Below are 27,957 nucleotides of genomic sequence, written 5' to 3'. Positions count from 1 at the left end.
CACTTGTTTATCTTCATTCCCCAAGGAAGGTAGGACCTCTTCCCTATAAGGACTCAACATACTGCTTTAACTTTTATGAATTCAAACCATCAAAGCCCTATAGACTGAGGCAATCCTAGTTAATATTGGGAAAATAAAATACAACTCCATTGTTTACACTCATTTGCAATATAGCTGCTCTTTTAATTAGCAGGGAGGCTTATAGAATAACGCCATCAAAATGGCATCATCTTTCTCGCTCGACGTTCTTGCCAAAGCAGTGGTCATCCAATAAGTTCAAAGCAATAATTTTGCCCACTTTATTTCTCATCGGAAATTTGCAATACATAATAAATGGAACGCAATTCTGCACACAAACAAAAGCATAAACATACAACTTCTATCCGTGCATCAAGATTCTCAGTACAAATTTTTCCACAGATGAACATAAACTTTCATTACATTTAAATTGAATTAGCAAATTCTGCTGAGAAACGAAAATTCAAAAGAGAAACACTTCGAAAGGATATATCCCTTTCAGGATGCACTGAAAGGGGGAAAAGCCTTATCTTTTGTTCTTATGACATCCAACCCGGAGACTTATTAACTTATTCAGATGTTAAATTGACTAATTGTTTCAGATTTTTATTTCCTCCCAAACAGAAAATATCTTACATCTAACAACAGGAATTCTGCAGATGCTGGAAATTCAAGCAACACACATAAAAGTTGCTGGTGAACGCAGCAGGCCAGGCAGCATCTCTAGGAAGAGGTACAGTTGACGTTTCAGGCCGAGACCCTTCGTCAGGACACTTACATCTACTCAGCATCTCCTCTTCAGTCAATTAAGTTGGTGCCACCAGAATGACTGGTCAATCCAGCACCAGAGAAATGGCATAGAAACATAGAAAACCTACAGCACAATACAGGCCCTTCAGCTCACAAAGCTGTGCCGAACATGTCCTTACCTTAGAAAATACCTAGGGTTACCATAGCCCTCCATTTTTCTGGGCTCCATTAGTTATTACTAGACAACAGGGTGACCTGTTGGGGCACCCTTTGAGAGAAGGGTAGTGCAGTCTTATGTGACCAGAATGAACATTAAATTTTCCTGAATGCTATTGGTATCGCTTTGCTTTTGAAACTGAAGTAGAAAACCTCAGTTTATTAAAGAAGAACGACATGTAGCAAAGCAAACATAGCTCCTCCTCATTTAACGAAGGACACTTTTGATGGCATCATTTCTGGTTTATCTGCCACCGTCGTGCCTCTTGTTGTCATTCTGGAGACGTGCAGTCCTTTCACCCCCCGTCTCTTCATCTCTTCTGCTGTTTGTTCTTTCTCTCTGATCCTAGAGATGTGTATTTCTCAGCTCCTTTGTCTCTTCCTCTCTCCTCCTTCTGTGCCTGTTTTTGTCATTCTGGAAAGGTGCAGCTCTTTCATCCCCCGTCTCTTCAGCTCTTCTGCTGTTTGTTGTCTGTCTCTGATCCTGGAGATGTGCATGTCTCTCCTCCTCTCATCTTTTTTTGTCCTGACTCTTTGATCCTGGAGTCATGCGGCCCTGGCCTCATCCGATTCTTGTTCTCTCCCTCTCCTTGCCGCTTCCCGACAACGTTTGGTGTTATCTCTTGACCATAATGTCCCCCTTCCCTTTCCACATGGCATAATTAGGCTGACCATTTTTTTTTACCCTAATGCTGGATAGAAGATACGAAGCAGTAACACCAAAGGATGCTGACTGCTCTTGATGATGTGGTTGGCGCTCTCCTAAATGGACGTGATATAGTCACCGCTGACCTTTGACTGCAGCAAAGGGTTTTATGGGTGTCTCAAAGTACGTCATTACAATAAGATTTAATTATCTCTTATTGATGGATGGCAGCTAGATCTGTCCCAATCCTGCGCATGCTGATGGTGATTAGCAGAATGTGACCCCTCGAAATAGAGCTGCCCTGCCCTTTTGCTCCGGTTGGTGTCGCTGCTGAGACTGGCCATACGCATGCGTCGGGTTGTCGCATCCCGATTTCCATGATGGCCAATCGGCCCTCGGATGAAAGCCAGCCTGTTGATTTTTGGCGAATGAGCAATTTTATATGAATATATAACCCTGAACTTTGCCTGCATTCTGTAAGTTAGCACATTTTAATTCGATTTAGCCAAAAAAAAGTGCCACTGTAATGCATCGTTTGCGCTAATTGGAGGTCACAAACAGACAGACGGACAGAGCATGGAAGTTTTAGTAGTACATAGATATTGTGATAATTATAGGAACTGTGAATACTGTGTGAATCAACACAAGGGATCAAATCCTTAACTGTGCAGGTAACATCAGCTTTGGAAAAAGCTAAAATCTTGCACCTGCTGTCTGATCACAGCTGTCTCTCAGCAAATGCAGAAGAAAGCCTGTTTGTGCTGGTGCAACCTGCAGGAAATGCAATGAATCAGGAACAGGTTAATATTTTTCAACCAACACTGACTTCTGTACTTCAGAATCACATACTATTAACATTATTCTGGGAAATTTCAAAAACTCACATGACACATTATACTCAAAATAAAATGACACACTTAGATTTACGCTAGGCAAACATACTATTTTTGAAATTCCTGGAACAGGGAAAAAGAGAAACAGAAATCAAAGCACTGGCGCCATAAATGGGCTATATTGTAAACAGCTTTAACTATATCTTGTGTTTTAAATACATAGCAATGATCACCTGGTTCAAAATTGTCTCCAAATATTCTTTTAGCAGGAAGCTTCAAAGGAAACTGTGGGTACTGCTTTTTCAGCTAACAAAAACAAAAAAGTAGATGCATTAGTACTTCTTTCTAAGAAAACAATTACATTAATTAAAGCAACACACATCAAAGTTGCTGGTGAACGCAGCAGGCCAGGCAGCATCTCTACGAAGAGGTACAGTCGACGTTTCAGGCCGAGACCCTTCGTCAGGACTAACTGAAGAAAGAGCTAGTAAGATCTCTTACTAGCTCTTCCTTCAGTTAATCCTGACGAAGGGTCTCGGCCTGAAACGTCGACTGTACCTCTTCCTAGAGATGCTGCCTGGCCTGCTGCGTTCACCAGCAACTTTGATGTGTGTTGCTTGAATTTCCAGCATCTGCAGGATTCCTTGTATTTGCATTTTTAAAATTACATTAATTACATGTGTCTTGCAGAAAATTAATGCCACACAATACTGGGAGGCGGTCGGGTTTGAGGACGTGATTGTTTTAAGTTGTTTAAGTCAACTTGATACCTAGTTAGCCCATTGCTTTGCTTTTTAGATTAGTTGCACGGTGGGTTTTTTCTTCTCTTTATTGATATGTATGGAAAATTAGTATACTATTATATTACCTTATTATTGTATATCTAAACTGCACTGCTTGTACTAACAACACACATCAAAGTTGCTGGTGAACGCAGTAGGCCAGGCAGCATCTGTAGGAAGAGATGCAGTCGACGTTTCAGGCTGAGACACTTCGTCAGGACTTGATGTGTGTTGCTTGAATTTCCAACATCTGCAGAATTCCTGCTGTTTGTACTAACTTTTTTTGTGTATTATCTCTTGTAAATTTATATTGCAACAGTGTATTAGTGTCTACATGGTTTACCTTTTGTGTACTAATTCAATAAAAAGATTTAAAAAGAAAAGAATACTGGGAGGCTGTTTATAGACCAGATAAAGTAACGATTGATATGACAGTTTTTCCTCACGGATAGTTTGTGATGCAGAAGATGGTTATGTTGTAATGAGAATCTTGCCTAAATGTTCTTTTTGCCATTGCATTCCTGTGAAATGTAAATTTTGACCAATAAAAACAGCTGTTTCTTGATTAAATTCTGATCCTATTTTAGAAATAATTTCCTGCAAGGAACATTTCTCTCTCCTTCTGTGCAACTATCTGTAATAAATTGTGATTTTTATAATGACTTGTGGTTAAATACAAATCTGCATCCCGCAATCTGCAATGTGCTGTGGATTCTGGCCTCCTACACATTCACTTTTTCCTTGTTTCAGATTTTCTTCATTCTCTTCACACCTATACATTCCCGTTGCCTTGACGACTCACATTTTTGTCAGTTTTGTAAACTGCAGTGCAGGTTTCCCATGGCAGTGCACTGAAGTGACAAGCAAGACCAGGTAATCAAGCTTGGGTTTGGGCTCGAGCTTTGCAATTTTATGAAGAATTGATGTTTACTATTCAAATACAATAATTATATTTTATACCTGATACCTATCAATTCTGGATCATTTATATGGCAATGAAAAAAAACAGATACATCAGCAACACGAGGAAATCTGCAGATGCTGGAAATTCAAGCCACACACATCAAAGTTGCTGGTGAACGCAGCAGGCCAGGAAGCATCTCTAGGAAGAGGTACAGTCGACGTTTCAGGCCGAGACCCTTCGTCAGGTCTAACTGAAAGAAGAGCTAGTAAGAGATTTGAAAGTGGGAGGGGAAGGGGGAGATCCAAAATGATAGGAGAAGACAGGAGGGGGAGGGATGGAGCCAAGACCTGGACCGTTGATTAGCAAAAGGGATATCAGAGGATCATGGAACAGGAGGCCTAGGGAGAAAGGAAAGGGGGAGAGGGGAAAAACCCAGAGGATGGGCAAGGGGTAAAGTGAGAGGGACAGAGGGAGAAAAAGGAGAGAGAGAGAGAGAGAGAGAGAGAGAGAGAGAGAAAGAATGCGTGTATATAAATAAATAACGGATGGGGTACGAGGGGGAGGTGGGGCGTTAGCGGAAGTTTGAGAAGTGAATGTTCATGCCATCAGGTTGGAGGCTACCCAGATGGAATATAAGGTGTCATTCTTCCAGCCTGAGTGTGGCTTCATCTTTACAGTAGAGGAGGCCGTGGACAGACATAACAGAATGGGAATGGGACGTGGAATAAAAATTTGTGGCCACTGGGAGATCCTGCTTTCTCTGGCGGACAGAGCGTAGTTGTTCAGCGAAATGATCTCCCAGTCTGTCAGGTCTCTCAGACTCGCTATCACAGCCATATATCCTTTCTTGGAACGTGCCTCTGCCGCCAAGTTACTCCAGTTGGCTATAGGATTCGTTTTCGAGCCTCTCAATTTGGACCTTCTGAGGATCCGAAGTACTCACATTTTATTGACTCTGCCTCCCGTCGCTTCTCCCATCAAGCTCTGGAGGCGACCCCCTCCGCCATGAGGAGATATTTGGCGTCCCTATCCCAGACCCTTCCACACCTTCGGGACATATCTTCACCGTCTGTAATGGTCCTACCCGTTATTTCATCCTCCGTCGGATCCATGCCTGCAATCGCCGTTTTTTTGACTTTGTCATGTTAGGCGAGGATTGCAAGATCTTACATCTGCAGACCCCAGAGCCTGCTGGCCCTGACGCTAGCAGGCATGAACTTCAGATTGTGGCTCATGCCATTGATCTCGCCGGCTCCAACACCTCCTCAGGGCATATTCAAAACCTGGACTCCAGCAACGACCATGGAGACATTCAAAGTGATTGCGCAACCACCAACTGCGACTCCAGCCTTGAACTCCAGGCCGGGTCTTTATGTGCTGCTATTGTGACTCCCGTCTCCCCTTCCCCCACCACCACTCTGCAACCCCGTCTCCCTCAGATTCCACCGTCAGCTCCTGGGTCCTCAGAGGCCCCATCTTCCTCTCACCCCAACCCTCCCCTCTCCACTGACACCCCCAGCCTCCCCCCCCCCACCCGATCCCACTTCTCATCTGTGCTGGGTCTTTACCATCCTCTCCGACCTTCAACTCTCTGAGGCAGAGCGCTCTGTCCTCAGGAAGGGCCTCACCTTTGTCCCCTTTCGCCCACACCTCAGCGAGTTCCGCGTTCGCCATGAGGCTGAACTCTTCTTCCGCCGGTTCCGTCTCCGAACCTACTTGATCGGCAAGAACTGTTCCATCCCCACCGAAGACCCCTTCACCCGTCTTCAACCCTCCTCTTCTTCATGGACACCCTGCTCTGGTCTTCTGCCTGCTCTGGATCTCTTTATTGCTAACTACCGACGGGACATCAACCATCTCGACTTCACCTCACCTTGTTCCCATTCCAACCACACTCCTTCCGAACGCTCTGCTCTCCACTCCCTCCGCACTAATCCTAACCTTACTATAAAACCTGCCGATAAGGGCGGTGCTGTTGTAGTCCGGCGTACTGACCTCTACCTTGCCGAGGCACAGCAACAACTCGCGGATACCTCCTCTTATTTACCCCTCGATCCTGACCCCACTAAGGAGCGCCAGGCCATTGTCTCCCACACCATCACCGACTTTATCCGCTCAGGGGATCTCCCATCCACTGCTACCAACCTTATAGTTCCCACACCCCGCACTTCCCGTTTCTAACTCCTACCCAAGATCCACAAACCTGCCTGTCCTGGTAGACCTATTGTCTCAGCTTGCTCCTCCCCACCAAACTCGTTTCTGCATATCTCGACACGGTTTTATCCCCCCTTGTTCAATCCCTTCTTACCTATGTTCGTGACACTTCTCACGCTCTTAAACTTTTCGATGATTTTAAGTTCCCTGGCCCCCACCGCTTTATTTTCACCAGTCCCTATATACTTCCATCCCCCATTAGGAAGGTCTCAAAGCTCTCCACTTCTTTTTGGATTCCAGACCTAACCAGTTCCCCTCTACCACCACTCTGCTCCGTCTAGCGGAATTAGTCCTTACTCTTAATAATTTCTCCTTTGGCTCCTCCCACTTCCTCCAAACTAAAGGTGTAGCTATGGGCACCCGTACGAGTCCTAGCTATGACTGCCTTTTCGTTGGCTTTGTGGAATAATCTACGTTCCAAACCTATTCTGGTATCTGTCCCCCACTTTTCCTTCGCTACATCGATGACTGCATTGGCGCTGCTTCCTGCACGCATGCAGAGCTCGTTGACTTTATTAACTTTGCCTCCAACTTTCACCCTGCCCTCAAGTTTACCTGGTCCATTTCCGACACCTCCCTCCCTTTTCTCGATCTTTCCGTCTCTATCTGTGGAGACAGCTTATCTACTGGTGTCTACTATAAGCCTACTGACTCTCACAGCTATCTGGACTATTCCTCTTCTCACACTGTCTCCTGCAAAAATGCTATCCCCTTCTCGCAATTCCTCCGTCTCCGCCGCATCTGCTCTCAGGATGAGGCTTTTCATTCCAGGACGAGAGAGATGTCCTCCTTTTTTAAAGGGGCTTCCCTTCCTCCACCATCAAATCTGCTCTCAAACGCATCTTCCCCATTTCGTGCACATCTGCTCTCACTCCATACTCCCACCACCCGACTAAGAATAGGGTTCCCCTTGTCCTCACCTACCACCCCACCAGCCTCCGGGTCCAACATATTATTCTCCGTAACTTCCGCCACCTCCAACGGGATCCCACCACTAAGCACATCTTTCCCTCCTTCCCCCTTCTGCTTTCCGCAAGGATCGCTCCCTACGCGACTCCCTTGTCCATTCGTCCCCCCTCCATCCCTCCCCACCGATCTCCCTCCTGGCACTTATCCTTGTAAGCGGAACAAGTGCTACACATGCCCTTACACTTCCTCCCTGACCACCATTCAGGGCCCCAGACAGTCCTTCCAGGTGAGGCGACACTTCACCTGTGAGTTGGCTGGGGTGATATACTACGTCCGGTGCTCCCGATGTGGCCTTCTATATATTGGCGAGATGCAATGCAGACTGGGAGATCGTTTTGCTGAACACCTACGCTCTGTCCGCCAGAGAAAGCAGGATCTCCCAGTGGCCACACATTTTAATTCCACATCCCATTCCCATTCTGATATGTCTATCCACGGCCTCTTCTACTGTAAAGATGAAACCACACTCAGGTTGGAGGAACAACACCTTATATTCCATCTGGGTAGCCTCAAACCTGATGGCATGAACATTGACTTCTCAAACTTCCGCTAATGTCCCCCCCCACCGTACCCCATCCGTTATTTATTTATATACACACATTCTTTCTCTCTCTCTCTCTCCCCTTCTTCTCCCTCTGTCCTTCTCACTTTACCCCTTGCCCATCCTCTGGGTTTTCCCCCCTCCCCCTTTCCTTTCTCCCTAGGCCTCCTGTCCCATGACCCTCTCATATCCCTTTTGCCAATCAACTGTCCAGGTCTTGGCTCCATCCCTCCCCCTCCTGTCTTCTCCTATCATTTTGGATCTCCCCCTCCCCCTTTAAAATCTCTTACTAGCTCTTCCTTCAGTTAGTCCTGATGAAGGGTCTCCGACTGAAACGTCGACTGTACCTCTTCCTAGAGATGCTGCCTGGCCTACTGCGTTCACCAGCGACTTTGATGTGTGTTACATCAGCAACAAATACTTTTGAGTCTGAAAGCTAAGTTAATATTTCATGCCAACGTCCTTTTATATGTTCTGATGACATGTCATCTATTTGGAATGTGACCTCTGTTCTCTCTGCACTATATATATATACACACACACACACACACACACACAAAAATGGGTTCAGTGTCCATTTAGGAACTGTATGGCAGAGGGGAAGAAGTTGTTCCTGAATCACTCAGTGTGTGCCTTGAGGCTTCTGTACCTCCTTCCTGATGGTAACCATGAGAGGAAGGCATGCCCTGGGGTGTTGTGGGTCCTTAATAATGGATGCTGCCTTTCTGAGGCACTGCTCCTTGAAGATGTTTTGGATACTATGGAGACTAGTACCTAAGATGGAGCTGACTAATTTCTGTAGCTTCTTTCGGTCCTGTACAGTAGCCCCTGCATACTGTAGAATGCAACCTGTCAGAATGCTTTCCACTATACACCTATAGAAGTTTGAGTGTTTTAGGTGACACACCAAATATCCTCAAACTCCTAATGAAATATAGCAATGAAATACTGAGTATTCCAGCATTTTCATTAAGTCACTATTTATTTTCGGTTGTATTTATTTAATGTTGGAATCAGGAATAATAAAAGCTGTTATCGCTCCTCGTCTTAAGAACCAACAGCGAACTCAGCTATATTTACTTTTAGTTACAATTAGTGTCTTTGCTCATAAAACAATTTTAGTTTTGTGTTTGAAGATCCTTTTAATGGACAATATCTTTAAGTTAAAACTGCAGGTTCTACAGTAAACTGATATTCATGTGATGACCTAATGGATTTAAAGCCAATTACATAATGATTTTAAGAAAGGAAAGATGCCTACTGCAGGAACTGAAAGATCATTCTTAAAGATAAGAGATGCAGTTTAATTTAGAAGTTCAGAGTACTTAGCTAACATCATGCTACCTGACGATAAACAAGGAAAAAATATATTGTACATGCAACATGTACTCAGTAAACTTACTGTGTTGTACAATTTATCAAATTCAGCATAACGTCTCAAGACGAACCATTCATTCCTACCGACTCGCACTAGTACTTTGTAAACCTGTGGAAAAGGATAATTACAATAGGAAGAAACCAAATTCCAAATATTATGAACCAATCCATCAGTTTGTAACATTATTTTGATCTATATTCAATGAACATTTAACTTAGATGCTGTGAAGTAAGATTAGTCGATATTCTTTGCACTTTCTACAATCCTACCATTTCACCTAAGGAGGAGGCAGAAGAGGATATACACATATTCTAACCATTGTGCAATCTGTTACTGATTTAGTAATCACTTTACAAAGAACCTAACACCTCATTTCTGATTAAAAGGAAAGAACCCTGTAGATCAGTGGTCCCCAACCACCGGGCCGCAAAGCATGCACTACCGGGCCGTGAGGAAACGATATGATTTGGCGATAGGAGTCAGCTGCACCTTTCCTCATTCCCTGTCACGCACTGTTGAGCTTGAATGCATGCGAGGTGATTACCCGTGCGTCATCCATGTCAGCGCGGGAAGGAGATCAACTCCTTGAGCTTGCAAATGACGGCAGGCTGAAAAGTATGTTTGACATAACATCTCTGCCGGCATTCTGGATCAAAGACAAGGCTAAGTATCCTGAGATAGCCATGAAAGCACTGAAAACGTTGCTTCCATTTCCAACACATCTCTGCAATGCATGCAACGAAAACTAAATTGCGGAATAGACTGGACATAAGGAACAACCTTCGAGTATCGCTGTCTCCCATCACCCCTCGATGGGACTGTCTTGTTGCAGGAAAACAAGCCCAGGGCTCCCACTGATTCAGCAATATTGGTGTGTTGCAATGATTTTATATGTTCATACCGGGAAAATATGTGCTGTATGTTTAATATCCAAACGTTACTTAAAATGTTATGATGTTATTGACTTATATAACTATATAACAATTACAGCACGGAAACAGGCCATCTCTGCCCTTCTAGTCCGTGCCGAACGCTACTCTCACCTAGTCCCACCGACCTGCACTCAGCCCATAACCCTCCATTCCTTTCCTGCCCATATACCTGTCCAATTTTTCTTTAAATGATAATATCAAACCTGCCTCTATCACTTCTACTGGAAGTTCGTTCAATACTTACTTCAAGCTCCCCTGTCCTCTCCTGATAATTGACTTATCACTGTATTCATGCGAGGAAAATATGCGCTGTGTGTTTAATATTAAATTTGTCAGATAAATCCTTTTGGAAACGAAATTGAGTGTATTAGCCACTTATCACCTTTATTCCTGTCGTGATTAACAGCCCCCCCCGCCCCCAAACAGAATTGCCAAAAACGATTGGTAGAAAAAGATCGGCATGTACTCGCATGCACACTGGTGTCCGCACAAGGCTTCATGGTCATTGTAGTCTCGGGTTAAACACAACGTATTTGACTGCTACTCTTGTCCGTTGGCAACCCTACCCCGCCCCCCGGGTCAGCTGGTCCGCAAGAATATTGTCAATAATAAACCGGTCCGCATTGCAAAAAAGGTTGGGGACTCCTGCTGTAGATGACACACCAAAAAAAACAGTAGACTCCAGCTGCTAATTTTGCTCCTGTTTAACCATAAGTTGGGATCTCAAGCTGCATCCAATACATTACTAAGGGAACTTCTTTCATTTCAGTTGATTTTGCGTAACTTATTATACTCCAACCAATAAAGATCCAATTTGTGCTTCTAGTAGCCTTCGAGATTGACTTTACAAACTCTCACTCATGTTTCTTCCAACACAGATCTATGTGATATCCAATGTTAAATTTAACCAGCTTGACACAGTTGTATGGTTGCATTTACAAATGCAGCAAGCATAAAATTGATTGTTGCGTGAAAATATTAACTTTTACTAATATAGAACAAATATTTTGGAAAATACTTTCCAATCTTAAGCTTCTGGAAGTAATTGAACTCGATCTGTATCTGTAATTTCCATACTTACCGTATAGCGCTTCTTTTTCTCCCGGTGTTCATCAAAGCTGGGAATACTGACGTTTGGATATGTTGATTTTGAATCCATTTTTTCCTTTCTCCAAAAGGAGTTGCGGGTAGATCCAAAACAGGAAAATTAGTGATACTTCAATTTTATGGCTGTTCATTCAAATTCATTAACTCAGGTACATATCTCTCTGCATTTGTCATAATACCTACAAAAGAACAACATTATATTGAACTTTAAAAAATTGAAGCAAACCAGGTTTAATTTATTTTTACGTGACAATGTATTTGAGATACTAAAATTATCATGCACGCTATGGTTTAAGTTCTGCTTTTGAGTATTTGCCTTTTCTAAATACTAGAAAAAAGCAGCAGGCCTCCAGAACCTTCAAACCTGACTCATTATTCATTATGATCATGACTAATCTATGCTGACCTCAAGTCTTTTGTGACAGTTCCTCATAATCTTTAATTCCTCAATTGTTCAAATATTTATCTATCTCCACCTTAAATATACAGTGCCTATAAAAAGTATTCACCTCCCTTGGAAGTTTTCTTGTTTTATTGCTTTATAACATTGAATCACAGTGGATTTAATTTGGCCTTTTTGGCACTGATCAACAGAAAAGACTCTTTTGTGTCAAAGTGGAAGTGAAAACAAATTTCTTACAATTTGGTCTAAATTTATTACAATTATTAAACATAAAATAATTGATTGCATAATTACTCACCCCCTTCAAGTCAGTACTTGTACATTAGTAGATGCACCTTTGGCAGCAATTACAAATTTCAGTCTGTGATCAGCTTTGCCCATCAAGACACAGCAATTTTTCCCCATTCTTGTTTACAAACTTGCTCAAGCTTTGTCAGCTGACATGGGGATCGTGAGTGAACAGCCCTTTTCAAGTCCAGCCACAAATTCTCAATTGGATTGAGGTCTGGACTCTGACTTAGCCACTCCAGGACATTAACTTTGTTGTTTTTAAGCCATTCCTGTGTAGCTTGACTTTATGCTTGGGGTCATTGTCTTGCTGGAAAACGAATTTTCTTCCAAGTCACAGTTCTCTTGCAGACTGCATCAGGTCTTCCTCCAGGATTTCCCTGTATTGCATTCATTTTACACTCCAGCTTCACAAACCTTCCAGGGCCTGCTGCAGTGAAGCATCCCCATAGTATGATGCAGCCACCACCATGCTTCACAGTGGGGATGGTGTGTTTTTTAATAATGTGTGGAGTTTGGCTTACACCAAACATAGCATTTAGTCTGATGGTCAAAAAAATTTTGGTTTCATCAGACCATAGAACCTTCTTCCAGCTGACTTCAGTCTCCCACATGCCTTCTGGCAAACTCTAGCCGAGATTTCATATGAGTTTTTTTTTCCCCCAGCAGTGACATTCTCTTTGGCACTCTCCCGTAAAGTTGCAACTGGTGAAGCATCCAGGCAACAGTTGTTGTTTGCGCAGTCTCTCCCACCTCAGTCACCGAAGCTTGTAGCTGCTTCAGAAGTGTCCTAGGTCTCTTGGTGGCCTCTCTCAGTAGTCCCTTTGCACGGTCACTCAGTTTTTGAGGACGGCCTGCTCTGGGCAGATTTACAGCTGTGCCAAATTCTTTCCATTTCTTGATGGTTGAATTAATTGTACTCCAAGGGGTATTCAGTGACTTGGAAATTTTCTTGTATCCATCTCCTGACTTATGCTTTTCAATATCCTTTTCACGGAGTTGCTTGACTTCATGGTGTAGTTTTTGCCAAGTTATTGACTCATCAGCAGTTGGACCTTCCAGGTATTGGCATATTTTTTACTACAATTAATTGAAACACCTTCACTGCACACAGATCTCCAAAAACAGATCTCCATTTATTATTATATGACTTCTAAAACCAACTGGCTGCACCAATGATGATTTGGTGTGTCATATTAAAGAGAAGTGGAAAAAAATTAAATACACTGTGATTCAATGTGTAAAACATGAAAACTTTTGGCGGGGGGGGGTGAATACTTTTTATAGGCACTGATCTAATGATCTAGCCTCTACCACTCCTACTCTTAGGGGTGGAGAGCTCCAGAGATTAACCAACCCTTCAAGAAAAAATTTTTACATTCTTAATTTAAAATAACCAGCCTCTTTTTTTAAAAAATGGTTACGTCCTACCATTTCCTACTGTCATCTGTTTGGATAACCAACTTTTATCATATCACCCTCACATTAAAATGATGCTGAAAACATTTAAAGGCATTTTGTTGCACAGCTACAGCTGTTTAAAGAGATGACCTCTATAATTGGCAGAATCGCATTTTTGAAAACATGTGGCCTGACTTTTAAAAAGGAAATAGGATTTATCTGGGCAATCATCCAAGCCTTTGAAAAAATTCATCTTTATTTCCATCTCATCCAGTAAGATAAAACTATATAGTAGCAAAATCATACTTTACATACAAGAGACTCAGCTTAAAAAAAATAAATCCAACAGCTTTTGTTGGTTTGATTTACAACATAGTGTAAAACAATGGAAGAAACAATTTCCCATTTTCTGAGTTACTTGCTTCAGTTGCCTTTATGCGAAAACACTAACGCTGCACCTTTTTTTTGGAAATAACTATCAGCCAATTTTGTTGTAAGCAAAAATTAGACCAAATCAGAGTCATGCTTAATTTATACCAATGCTATTTTCAAAAACATTAAATAGAGTTCCTTGGATTTATAGAAAGGATGCATTTGCAACATGAATTCTATCTTAATTCAAGATAACACAAACTCAAAATTTTTTTTTCCTTTGAAAAGGAATGCAAATAGATCAGGAATTATTATTTCGTTCAAGATTAGTGAATGTATGGAATAAACTGCCAAGGAAGTTGAGCTTTCACAAAATATCAAAAAGAAAATCAACTGAAGGCTGTAGGGTTACAAATTGCAATTGGCATATCAGATGAGCTGAAATATAGCCAGATCATTAAAAATAAAAAGGAAATGATAGTAACTTTGCAGAAGCTCCCAGTTGCATGTCATTTGAATTCTCCATCACTTTCCTATTCTACTGCTCTGGCTTCAATCTCCCAAACTGTTTCCAGCAGAGCACAACACTAGCTTGAGCAATAAGTAACTTTTAGATCTGGCACTTTGTTTTCCTTGACATATTAGATCCAGTTCCGGCAACAAAACTACTGGTGTTAGCAGTTATCAACAAGTCAATGACTTCCCAGAATGGGAAGTGATTCTTTTGTCAGATCTGCCTGATTTTACAACACCCCTAACACAGACAACAGAACATGCATTTATCAAGGCATGATACAGAAAGGTCTCACAGCATTATGTCAAGTTCTTACTGGCAGGATTCCTTGGTTAAGTGAGCCAATTCTAAAAGGGAGGTTAGAAAGGCAGTTTGTTGGCCCACTGCTCACTTGAAAATTCCGGACACAATTCAATAATTTCAGATCACAAAGCACCACTGCTTTCAACTACCATAGTTGGTAATGATTCTGCTATTCCTTTTCACAACACCCATACACCATATTTGGTTTCAAAACTTACCCTTTTATAATGCTCTTTTGCTTTTGTCAACTGCTCTGTTGTCATTAAATTAGTCTTTCATTTGATCACAAACATTCCACATTATGCTTTCCTCTCCTCCTCCTAATCTCTGCACTTGCTTAAAACCAACTGCATATCTCTAACTTTTTCAAATTCAAATGAAAGACAATGTCCTCCTCTTACTAAATGCTTTTCTTGAAGATGATGCGCACAAAGCTGGGGAAGAAGGAGACTATGTTGTGCATGATGTTTGAACTACCACGGATCAACACCTGGAATTATGAAATTATAGCCATTAGTTATGCTTGGTTGCAGGAGGGGCAGGACTGGCAGCTCAATATTCTGGGGTTCATCTGCTTTTGAAACAACAGAGCAGGAGAGATTAAAGGCGTGGAGGAGCCAAGGAAAGTATCACGGTAGTGCTGAATAAGGTCAGCTTGGAGAACTCATCTAGAGAGGCATTATGGCTGGAACTGAGAAATAAGAAAGGTACGATCACATTAATGGGATTATATCACAGGCCACCCAACATTCCAAGGGATTGAGAGGAACAAATCTGTAGCGAGATCACAGACTGTTGCAAGAAACAAGGTTGTTATAGTAACACACATCAAAGTTGCTGGTGAACGAAGCAGGCCAGGCAGCATCTCTAGGAAGAGGTACAGTCGACGTTTCAGGCTGAGACCCTTCATCAGTCCTGACGAAGGGTCTCGGCCTGAAACGTCAACTGTACCTCTTCCTAGAGATGCTGCCTGGCCTGCTGCGTTCACCAGCAACTTTGATGTGTGTTGCTTGAATTTCCAGCATCTGCAGAATTCCTGTTGTTTAGGTTGTTATAGTAGGTGATTTTAATTTTCCACACATTGACTGGGAATCCCATACTGTAAAAGAACTAGGTAAGATAGAGTTTGTCAAGTGCACTCAGGGAAGTTTCCTTCAACAGTCATAGAATTCCAAAGAGAGAGTGCGCGATATTTGATCTGCTATTAGGGAATCAGACAGTGCTGGAGACAGAGTTTGTATAGGGGAACACTTTGCATCTAGTGATCATATGCAATTGGTTTCAATGTAAATATGCAAAAAGATAGGTCTGGCCCGTGGGTTGGAGAAAGGCCAATTTTGATGATATCAGAAAGGATCTGGCAGGTGTGGATTGGGACAGGCTGTTTTCTGGCAGGAGGAGGTGGTAAGTGGGAGGCCTTCAAAAGTGAAATTTTAGGAGTACAAAGTTTGTATGTGCCCCTCAGAATACAAGGTAAAGATAACGTGTCGGGAACCTTTGTTTTCAAAGCATATTGAGGCCCTGGTTAAGAAAAAAAAGGAGTTGCATACCAGGTATATGCAGGTAGAATAAGCAGGTATGAACAATGGTGTGTTTATGGAGTATAAGAAATGCAGAAGACCATTTAAGAAAGAAATCAGGAGGGCTGAAAGAAGGCATGAGGTTGCCTTAGCAGACAAGGTAAAAGAGAATCCTAAGGATTTCTACAAATATATTAAGAGCAGAAGGATTGCAAGGGACAAAATTGGTCTGCTGGAAGATCAGAATGGTAATTCATATGTGGTGCCAAAAGAGATGGGGTAGAACTTAAATAAATGTTTCACATCTGTATTGACTCAGGAGATGGACACAGAGTCTATAGAAATGAGGCAAAGCAGCATCAACTTCATGGACCCTGCACATATTACAAAGGAGGAGTGTTCGCTAATCGTGGCAAATTAAGGAGTATATATCCCCAGTGCCTGACAAGTTGTTCCTTCAGACCCTGTGGGAGGCATGTGCAGAAATTGCCAGGGCCCGAGCAGAGATATTTAAAACATCCTTAGTGACAAACAGGAGAGATACCAGAGGATTGGAGGACTGCCAATGTTGTTCTGCTGTTCAAGTAAGGCTCTAAAAATAAACCAGGAAATTACATGCCGGTGAGCTTGACGGCCCGAAACATCGACTGTATTTTTTTCTATAGATGCTGCCTGGCCTGTTAAGCTCCTCCAGCATTTAGTGTGTTCGGATATAAAGGTAGTTGGAAAGACACAGACTGATTAAGGACAGTTAGCATGGCTTTGTGCATAGTAGGTAATTTCTAACCAATCTTACAGATTTTTTTCTAGGAAGTTACCTTTCTGACCGGAGGGCTGTGACTAGTGGAGTGTTGCAGGGATCAGTGCTGGATCCGTTGTTGTTTGTCATCTATGTCAATGACCTGGATGATAATGTGGTTAACTGGATTAGCAAATTTGCAGATGACACCAAGACTGGGGTGTAGTGGACAGTGAGGAAGGCTATCATGGCTTTCAGCTGGGAAATGGCAGTTGCAATTTAAAGCAGACACGTGTTAAGTTTTACACTTCAGTAGGACCAATCAGGGTAGGCCATGCACAGTGAATGGTAGGACACTGAAGAGTGTGGTAGAATAAAGGGTTCTGGGAACACAGGTCCATAATTCATTAAAAGTGGCATCACAGGTAGATCGGGTCATAAAGAAAGCTTCAAGCACATTGGTCTTCATAAATCAGGAGATGGAATATTATTGTGCAGTCATATATGACAATGGTGAGGCCTTATTTGTGTACAGATTTGGTCACCTACTTACAGGAAATATATATAAATAAGGTTGAAAGAGTACAGAGAAAAGTTACAAGGACATTGCCAGGCCTGGAAGACCCGAGTTATAAGATTGAATAGGCTAGGACCTTATTCCTTGGAACATAGAAGACTGAGAGGAGATTTGATTGAGGTTTACAAAATTATGAGGGGTATAGGTAGGGTAAACACAAAATAATCTGCAGATGCTGGGATCAAAGCAACACTCACAACACGCTGGAGGAACTCAGCAGGTCGGGCAGCATCCGTGGAAAAGATCAGTCGACGTACACAGAGGGGGAGCAGTGAGAGAGGGTCTCACTGAACTCCCATCGAAGAGAGGATTTAAACTTCTTCAGGGTAGGCATACCTCGAAGAGACTTCGCAGCAGAGTAGCGAATCGTAAACACAAAATAATCTGCAGATGCTGGGGTCACCGCCAAACCATTGTCTCCCGTACCATCACCGCCCTTATCAACTCCGGAGACCTCCCACCCTCAGCCACTAAACTCATAATTCCCACACCCCATACCGCTCGGTTTTACCTCCTCCCCAAGATCCACAAGCGTGACTGCCCTGGCAGACCCATAGCTTCTTGTATCTTGTATCTGCCTACCTGGACTCCATTTTGTCACCCATAGTTCAGTCTCTCCCCACCTACGTCCGGGATACATCCCATGCCCTCCACCTCTTCAATAACTTCCAGTTCCCCAGTCCCAACCGCTTCATTTTCACTATGGATATCCAATCCCTATACACCTCCATTCCCCATGAAGTAGGTCTCAAAGCCCTCCGCTACTTTCTGGATAATAGACCTCACCAATTCCCCACCACCACTACCCTCCTCCGGTTGGCGGAACTGGTTCTCTCACTCAATAACTTCTCTTTTGGCTCTTCCCACTTTCTTCAGACCAAGAGCGTAGCTATGGGTACTCACACGGGCCCTAGCTATGCTTGCCTCTTTGTTGGTTATGTGGAACAGTCTGTGCTCCCAAACCTATTCTGGTACTGCTCCCCAACTTTTCCTTCGGTACATTGACGACTACATTAGTGCTGCTTCCTGCACCCATGCTGAGCTCGTCAATTTCATCGACTTTACTTCTAACTTCCACCCAGCCCTCAAATTCACTTGGTCTATCTCGGACACTTCTCTCCCCTTTCTCCATCTCTCGGTCTCCATTTCTGGAGACAGACTGTCTACTGACATTTTCTACAAGCCCACTGACTGTCATAACTACCTCAACTATACCTCTTCCCACCCCACCACATGCAAAAATGCCATTCCCTATTCCCAGTTCCTCCGTCTCCGCCACATCTACTCCGAGGATGAGGTTTTCCGTTCCAGGACATCTCAAATGTCCTCTTTCTTTAAGGATCGTGGTTTCCCTTCTGCTGTCATTAATGATGCCCTCACCCACATCTCCTCCATTTCCCGCACTTCGGCTCTCACCCCATCCTCCCACCACCACAACAGGAACAGAGTTCCCCTTGTCCTCACCTACCACCCCATAGCCTCCAGATCCAACACATTATCCTCCGCAACTTCCGCCACCTTCAACAGGACCCCACCACTAAGCTCATCTTTCCCTCTCCACTCCTCTCCGCCTTCCGCAGGGATCGGTCCCTCCGCGACTCCCTGGTCCACACATCCCTCCCCACGGATCTCCCACCTGGCACTTATCCCTGTAAGCACAAGTGCTACCCTGTCCCTACACCTCCTCTCTTGCCACCATTCAGGGCCCCAAACAGTACTTCCAAGTGAGGCAACACTTCACTTCTGAGTCTGTTGGAGTCATCTATTGCATCCGGTGCGGCCTCCTCTACATCGGTGAAACCCGATGCAGATCAGGGGACCGCTTCGTCGAGCTCCTCCGCTCTGTCCGCCAAAACAGACAGGATCTTCCAGTAGCCACCCACTTCAACTCTGCTTCCCACTCTCATTCAGATATGTCCATACATGGCCTCCTCTACTGCCATGATGAGGCTAAACTCAGGGTGGAGGAGCAACAACTTATATACCGTCTACGTAGTCTCCAGCCCCTTGGTATGAACACAGAATTCTCCAACTTTTGGTAATTCCCTCCCCCTCCCTTCCCCTATCCCTACGTCACTCTGCCCCCTCCCCAGCTGCCTACCTCCTCCCTTTTGGTTCTGCCTCCTTCTACTATCCATTGTGTTTTCCCCTATTCTTTCTTCACCTTTCCTGCCTATCACCTCCCTGCCCCCACCCCTTTACCTCTCCCCTTACTGGTTTTTCTCCTGGAACCTACCTGCCTTCTCCTTCCCACCCTCCCCCCACCCTCTTTATAGGGCCTCTGCCCCTTCCCCCTACAGTCCTGACGAAGGGTTCCGGCCCGAAACGTCGACCGATCCTTTCCACGGATGCTGCCCGACCTGCTGAGTTCCTCCAGCGTGTTGTGAGTATAGGTAGGGTAAATGCAAGCAGGCTTTTCCACTGAGGTTGGGTGGGACTACAACTAGAAGTCATTGGTTAAGGGTGAAAGGTGAAAAGTGAAAAGTTTAAGGGGAACATGAGGGGACTCAGAGGGTTGTGAGAGTGTGGAACGAGCTGCCAGCACAAGTGGTGCATACAAGCTGGATTTCAATGTTTAAGAGAAGTTTGGATAGGTACATGAATAGTAGAGGCATAGAGGATAATGGTCCCAGTGCAGGTTGATGGGAGTAGCTTAAATCGTTCGGTATGAACCAAATTTCCCGAAGGGCCTGTTTTTTTGCTGTACTTTTCTATGACTCTACCAAATATGCAGGTCATCAGAAATGCCATCAAGGAAATGTAACTGCTGCCAAGCTTTTAGAAAAAAAGTTGCATCCTATGTAACCTTCTCACTGAGACACTGAACACTACAGCACAGAAACAGGGCCTTCGGGCCATCCAGTCCATGTCAAATCATCAATCTGCCTAGTCCCATTGACCTACAGCTGGACCACAGCCTGGCATAACCTTCCAATCTGCCTAGTCCCATTGACCTACAGCTGGACCATAGCCTGGCATAACCTTCCAAATTTATCTTAAATGTTGAAATTGGCCCTACATCCACCAGTAGTATTGGCAGCTCATTCCACACTCTCACTGACCAAACCTGCACACAATACTCTAAATTAGGCCTCACCAACCCTTGTACTCAGTACATCGGTTTATGAAGGCCAAAATGCCAAAAGGTTTCTTTACGACTCTACCAGTGACACCACTTTCAAAGCACCATGGATCTCTCTGTTCTACCGCATTCCACAGTGCCTTACTTTTCAATGTGTCAGACTTACTCTAGTTGGCCCTCCCAAAGTACAGCACCTCACACCTGTCTGCATTAAATTTCATCTGTCGTTCTTCAGGCCACTTTTCCCAGCTGGTCCAAATCCAGCTGTAAGCTTTGAAAGTCTTCCTCACTGTCCATTACATCCCCAATCTTGGAGTCATCTGCAATTCTGCTGATCCAATTTACCATATTATCATCCAGATCATCGATATAATGACGAACAACAACGGACCCAGCACCGATCCCTGAGGCACACCACTAGTCTCAGGCTTCCAACCAGAGAACCATCTACTACCACTCTCTGTTTTTCCCATGAAGCCAATGTGTAATCCTATTTTAATCAAAATGGGCTAAATCTTATACTTACCACTATTCCTCGTGAGTATCATTTGAGAGGCCCACACTAACTTTCCTCCTGCATACCAGAAGATTTGCTGACACCTTCTGCATTTTGTTACTTTTCAGAGTAAAGAAGTTTCTCAACAGCATAGAATCAATGCAAATCGGAATCAGAATTAATGTCACTGGCATATGTTGTGAAATTTGTTGTCTTGCAGCAGCAGAACATTGCAATACATAATAATAACTGAATTACAGTGTGCACACACACACACACACAAAATAGTCGAGCAAAAAAAGTAGTGAGGTAGTGCTCACGGGTTCAAAAATCCATTTAGAAATCTGATGGTTGAAGGGAGGAAGCTATTCCTGAATTATTGAGCATGTGCCTTCAGGCTCCTGTATCTCCTGCGTGATGGTAGCAACGAGAAGAGGGCATACCGTGGATGATGTTTGTCCTTAATGATGGATGCGGCCTTTTTCAGACTTCGCTCCTTGAAGAGATGTCCTGGATGCTGGGAAAGCTAGTGTCCATGATGGACACAGTGGAAAGGAGAATTTTAAATATTTGATTTGAGGTTCCTGTAAAGCAGATGGAAAACGGAAGAGATATCCTGTGTCCAAAGCAAGTCAGTATCTCTCTGGGCAAGCTTGGATTGATGGGCTGGGCAGCCATTATAGTTCACATCAAAAGTCAAGCCCCAGAAAAACCTGCAAACGGTGCTGCAAAAAGTCCCTAAAGTTCCCTTCCATTGTCAAGGTTAGTCTTCAAATGCAGTTATCCTACAAACTGAATTATCAAGTCTAATATCTATTAATCTATTTTCAGAAGTCCAGGCATTTTAATTCTATTTATGCATGTTATTCATTTGTGACGCTACCCATTGAAACTTGGGGGTTGGAAGCTCAGTAAAAATGGTATTTCTCAACTGAGCACCACAATATCAAGAAGATCACTGTGCTGTAGCAGTTAGTGTGAAGCTATTACAGATCAGGGTATTCCAGACTTCGGAGTTTAATTCCGGTGTCATTCCATGAGTGTCTGTACGTCCTCCCTGTTGAATGTGTGGGGTTTTCTCCAGGTGCACCCATTCCCTCCCACAGTCCAAAGACACACTGGGTAGGTTAATTGGTCATTGTAAATTGTCCCACAATCAAGTTAGAGTTAATTGGGTTTTCAGGGGTTGCCAGGGTGGCATGGCTTAGAAGGCCAGAAGGGCATACTCTGTGCTGCATTGCTAAATAATAAATTAATTTACTGGTGGACAAATGCAGTAACCAAATGGAAATAACCATAAAAATCATATCATAGAGTCACAGAACACTACAGCAAAGAAACAGGCCAATCAGCCCATCCAGTCTGTGCCGAACCACTATTCTGCTTGCCCCATCGAGCTCCCCACAATCCATGTACCTATTCAAATTTCTCATGTTGAAATCAAACTCACATTCACTACTTCCATTGACAGCTTGTTCCACACTCTCACCACCCTGAGTTAGATGTTCCCCCTAATATTCCCCTTAAAGATTTCACCTTCTCCCTTAACCCATGACCTCTAGTTCTAGTCTCACCCAACCTCAGTGGGAAAAGCCTACTTACATTTACCCTGTCTATACCCCTCATATGCTAAGGCACACACTCAGCGACTCAGGAACAACTTCTTCCCCTCTGCCATCCAATTCCTAAATGGACATTGAAGCTTTGGACACTACCTCACTTTTTCAAAAAAAAACAGTATTTCTGTTTTTGCATGTTTTTTTAATCCATTCAATATACGTGATTGATTTACTTGTTTATTTTCATTATTTTTATTTTATTTATTCTTACTATTTTTCCTCTCTGCTAGATTATGAATTGCATTGAACTGCTGCTGCTAAGTTAACAAATTTCACATCACATGCCGGTGATAATAAATCTGATTCAAATCTACCCTCATTCTCATATGCTCTAACCTATTCAACCTTTCCTAATAACTCAGATGCTCAAGTTCTGGCAACATCCTTGTAAATTTTCTCTGCACTCTTTAAATCTGTAAATAGGTAACTGGAACTGCAATCATTAGAGAAACTAATTTTAATTGTGCAAAAAAAACCCAAATTCATTAGCTCACTAACATAATTTTTTAATGAAAGCATGTTGCACTGTTGTTGTGTCACTGCATTCAGGATCGACCAGTTTCATCTGGGGATCTACAGTGGGTGTGCAGCTGAATCCCTGAGGAGCAGAATCAAAATTCAAACATTACCACATTGAAAACAACAATTTGCATTTGTACAATGTTGTAAAACTTTCCAAGTGCTTCACAGCAATGACTGAACAAGATCTTACACAGAGCTAAAAATCAGATTTCAGAATAATGATGCTGAAACAGTCATTATTCTATGAAAATGACAACTCTGAAGTTTCTTTGTGTGCAGGAACAAACTAATCCTCAGCCTGGGATTTAATGTGAACTAGCACAATGATCTCTAATACTGAGCTTTACATGGTACTCAACAAGGGAGGTTAAATTTGGATCAATTGCTCAACAGTTGTGAGGTTTGTTTAAAGGAATGTCTTTGAACAAAAGGTGGGGGAATTTCCAGACACACCTTGGCAGCTGAAGGCGCTACAGCTAACAAATAAGCAACTAAAGAATAGTGATGTGCAGAAGTAGAGTTGTAGGAATGCAGTTATCTCATAAGTGACGAGTTTAAGGAAGTAACAAAGTTAGGGAAGGGTAAAAGCACAAAAGGAAAATAAAGGTAAGGACTTTATAAGATATGAAGGTGCTCAATCACAGATTAATGTAGACAATAACGACTTGGGGAAGATGGAAGGCAGGTTCATAAGTGCAAATGAATTGTAAACAGCTGAAATCAACAGGTGATGATGTACAAGTACGTGAAATATATAATTAAAACTGCAGCCTTGAATACGGATCCTAAATTGGGTTCAGATAGACAAGGATTGAAACTGTATTCCAGACTACAAACAAGTAGTATTTATGTATAGTATACTGAGTCCCAGCCTGCTTCCCATGAGATGTGGGAATGAGTATCTGGAAGTACAAGAGTACAAAGTCACATCGAGTCTTCAACACAGAACATATTTTGGTATTAATGATATAATTTATGCACGAGAACCTTCTCACACCAGTTATAAAGTTTTGTTAACCATGTTCCTTTCTAAATAAAACACCAATCTGGTCATGAAAATCATGAAACTGCAAATGCTGAAATAAAAAGTAGGAAATACTGGAAACAGCAGGTTAGGCAGCATCTACAGATAGAAACAGAATTAATGTTTCAGGTGAAAGGCTCTTCATTAGAACTGGGAAGGAGAGAAAATAAATTAGGATTAAGTTGCGAAGAGGGGGATGGGAGTATTACTGATAGGACATGACCTTCAGGGTAAGCAATAAGTGAATTCATCTAGTCAAAGGGTTAATGGGGGCAGCCAGCGAGGGAGAATATGGTTCTTTGTTTATCAACACAATGAAATTAAGAGGGTTGGAGAAAAAGGATACAGAAAAGGCAGTGTAAAAATTGCAAAATACCAAGCTGCAGCTTATATCCAACAGATCAGGCAGTGATAATGCAGAGACATAACTTAGTCACAGATAGATGATAAAGACCCATTCTGAAACAGGTACACAAAGTCAAGTCAAGTCACTTCTTAAATTGTCATTTTGACCATAACTGCTGGTACAGTACACAGTAAAAATGAGACGTTTTTCAGGACCATGGTGCTACATGAAACAATACAAAAACTACACTGAACTACGTAAAACAACACAAAAACTACACACGACTACAGACCTACCCAGGACTGCATAAAGTGCACAAAACAGCGCAGGCATTGAGTGAGTTGCAGACACAAGCTGGCACAGATGCTGAAATCTGGAACAAAAAAAAACTTCTGGGAGGAACTCAGCAGGTTGGACAGCATCTGCAGAGGGAAATGGACAGTCAATGCTTCAGCTCTCAACCTAAAGCATCAACTGTCCATTTCCCTCTATGTATGCTGCGAAACAAAGCGAGTTGCCTGAAGTTGTACAACTTGGTATTAGGCTGCACAAACCCTGATGTAAAATGAGATGTTGTTCCCCAAGCTTATGGTAGGCCTTGTTTTAATATTTCAGAAGGAGATGCACGGACAGGTCAGTGGGTGTGCAATAGGGAATTAAACGGCAGGCAAGATTGCCCTTATAGGTATGGTGCAATCATGCAATTTGGTCTTTTCATTGTCAAGGAGAACACAATGTGAACAACAAATGCTGTACACTGTATTGGAAAAAGTGCAAATTATTGCATCCCTTGGAAAGACTGTTTGTGCTATGTGCTTAGCCCTGCTCTACTTGCTTTACACTTACAACTATGAGGTTAAGCACAGCTCTGATGCCATATTTAAGCTTGCTGATGACATCACTGTCCTTGGCTGAATCAAAGGTGGTGATGAATCAGCATACAAGAGGAAGATTGAAAATCTGGCTGAGTGGTGCCACAATAACAACCTCTCAATCATTGTCAGCAAGATCAAGGAGCTGATTATTGAGTTCAAGAGGTGGAAACTGGAGGTCAACGAGCCAGTCCTCATCGGGGGATCAGAGGTGGAAAGGGTCAGTAACATAACTTTAAATTCCTTGGTGTTATCATTTCAGAGGATCTGTCTTGGGTCCGGAACGCAAGTACCATGATGAAGAAAGCACAGCAGTGCCTCCATTTTCTTAGAAATTTGTGAAGCTGCGGCATGTCATCTAAAACTTAGACAAACTTCTATAGATGTGCAGTGGAGAGCATATTGACTGGTTATATTGACCTAGTATGGAAACATCAATGCCCTTAAACGGAAAATCCTTCAAAAAGTAATAGATACAGCCCAGACCATCACAGGTAAAGCCCTTCCCACCACTGACCACGTCTACATGGAGCGCTGTCGCAGGAAAGCAGCATCCATCATCAAGGACACCATCATGCAGGCCATGCTCTCTTCTCACTGCTGCTATCAGGAAGAAAGCCTCAGGACTCACACCATCAGATTCAGGAACAGTTATTACCCCTCAACCATCAGGCTCTTGAAGCAGAGAAGATAACTTCACTCAACTCATTACTGAACTGTTCCACAACCTATGGATGACTTTCAAGGACTCTTCATCTCATGTTCTCGATATGTATTGCGTATGTATTTATTATTATTATATTTAATTTTTTTTTCTTTTTAAAATGTAGACATTTTGCCTTATTGCACATTGGTTGTTTGTCTGTCCTGTTGGGTGCAGTCTTTCAATGATTCTCATTTTTTTGTATTTACTGTGAATGCCCACAAGAAAATGAATCTCATGGTTGTATTTTTTTTAATTTATTCATTTGCAGGATGTGGGCATCACCATCTAGGCCAGCATTTATTGCCTATCCCTAGCTGCCCTTGAGGTGGTGGTGATGAGCTGCCTTCTTGAACCACTGCAGTCCCTAAGGTGTAGGTACACCCACACAGCTATTAAGGAGGGAATTCCATGAGTCTGATCCAGCGACAATGAAGGAACGGTGATACGTTTCCAAGTCAGGATGTTGAGTGACTTGGAGGGGGATTTCTAAGTGGTGGAGTTCCTAGGTATCTGCTGTTCTCGTCCTTCTAGATGGTAGTGGTCGTGGGTCTGGAAGGTGCTGCTTTAGAAACTTTGGTGTGTTCTTGCAGTGCATCTTGTAGATAGTACTGTAACTGTTTGTTGATGGTGGAGGGATTGGATGCTTGTAGAAGGGGTACCAATCAAGTGAGCTGCCTTGTAGTGGATGGTGTCAAGCTTCTTGAGTGTTGATGGAGCTGCGAATGGTGAGTATTCCATTACACACCTGACCTGAGCCTTGCAGATGGTGGACAAGCTTTGAGGAGTCAGGTGGCGAGTTACACATCACAGGATTTCTAGCCTTTGACCTACTCTGGTAGCCACGGTCTTTATATGGCTAGTCCAGTTCAGTTTCCTATCAATGGTAACCCTCAGGATGTTGATAGTAGGGAATTCAGCGATGGTGATGCCACTGAATGTCAAGGGACGATAGTTAGAGATCTCTTGTTGGAGTTGGTCACTGCCTGGCACTTGTGTGGCTCGAATGTTACTTGACATTTGTAAGCCCAAGCTTGGATATTGTCCAAGGCCTGCTGCATTTGGGTATGAACTGTTTCACTATCTGAGGAGTCGCATACACAAAAAAGCATACATGGTATGGGGCAAATCTGAAAAAAAATTATGTTTTTCCACAAACCTGATTTAGAATAAAGCACAGCAGATAGGGCAAGGAAATGTCTACATCAATGAATTCATTAAATTTTAGTCTATATCAATTATCACTTTCTTCCTTGTCAAAGACAGAAACCACAGACCTAGGTAGTACTTGTCAACAGTTCAGTATCTAAATCATAACATTGGGATTATTTGATTCTAAAGAATATGTTACCCAATTCTCTTGTCAATGAGTAATTGCAATCACAACAACTTTTTTTCTTAAACAACAGGAATTCTGCAGATGCTGGAAATTCAAGCAACATACATCAAAGTTGCTGGTGAACGCAGCAGGCCAGGCAGCATCTATAGGAAGAGGCGCAGTCGACGTTTCAGGCCGAGACCCTTCGTCAGGACTAACTGAAGGAAGAGTGAGTAAGGGATTTGAAAGCTGGAGGGGGAGGGGGAGATGCAAAATGATAGGAGAAGACAGGAGGGGGAGGGGGAGCCGAGAGCTGGACAGGTGATAGGCAGAAGGGGATACGAGAGGATCATGGGACAGGAGGTCCGGGAAGAAAGGGGGGGGGGGAGTGACCCAGAGGATGGGCAAGAGGTATATTCAGAGGGACAGAGGGAGAAAAAGGAGAGTGAGAGAAAGAATGTGTGCATAAAAAAGAGTAACAGATGGGGTACGAGGGGGAGGTGGGGCCTAGCGGAAGTTAGAGAAGTCAATGTTCATGCCATCAGGTTGGAGGCTACCCATACGGAAT

The 27,957-nt window shown here is 43.0% G+C and overlaps 1 protein-coding gene across 10 annotated transcripts in view; it reads right to left on the bottom strand.

The window, feature by feature from the left end:
* Window positions 1–27,957, bottom strand: part of sgk3 (serum/glucocorticoid regulated kinase family member 3) — a 118,196-nt gene that overhangs the window by 35,946 nt on the left and 54,293 nt on the right. For 9 of the 10 annotated variants that reach the window (XM_063064537.1, XM_063064526.1, XM_063064517.1 and 6 more), the window contains 3 exons: window positions 11,265–11,469; window positions 9,276–9,359; window positions 2,697–2,769 (listed from right to left, as the gene is read on the bottom strand). In XM_063064537.1, coding sequence (XP_062920607.1) covers window positions 2,697–2,769; window positions 9,276–9,359; window positions 11,265–11,342 — 235 coding nt within the window. In that variant the 5' untranslated portion in view covers window positions 11,343–11,469. Of the gene's footprint in view, window positions 1–2,696; window positions 2,770–9,275; window positions 9,360–11,264; window positions 11,470–21,305; window positions 21,404–27,957 lie in introns of those variants that run through there. The other variant, XM_063064545.1, reaches the window with a different exon arrangement.

Source organism: Mobula hypostoma, chromosome 1, assembly GCF_963921235.1.
Source record: "Mobula hypostoma chromosome 1, sMobHyp1.1, whole genome shotgun sequence".
NCBI lineage: Eukaryota > Metazoa > Chordata > Chondrichthyes > Myliobatiformes > Myliobatidae > Mobula > Mobula hypostoma.
This window is presented reverse-complemented; position numbering and strand designations above follow the sequence as displayed.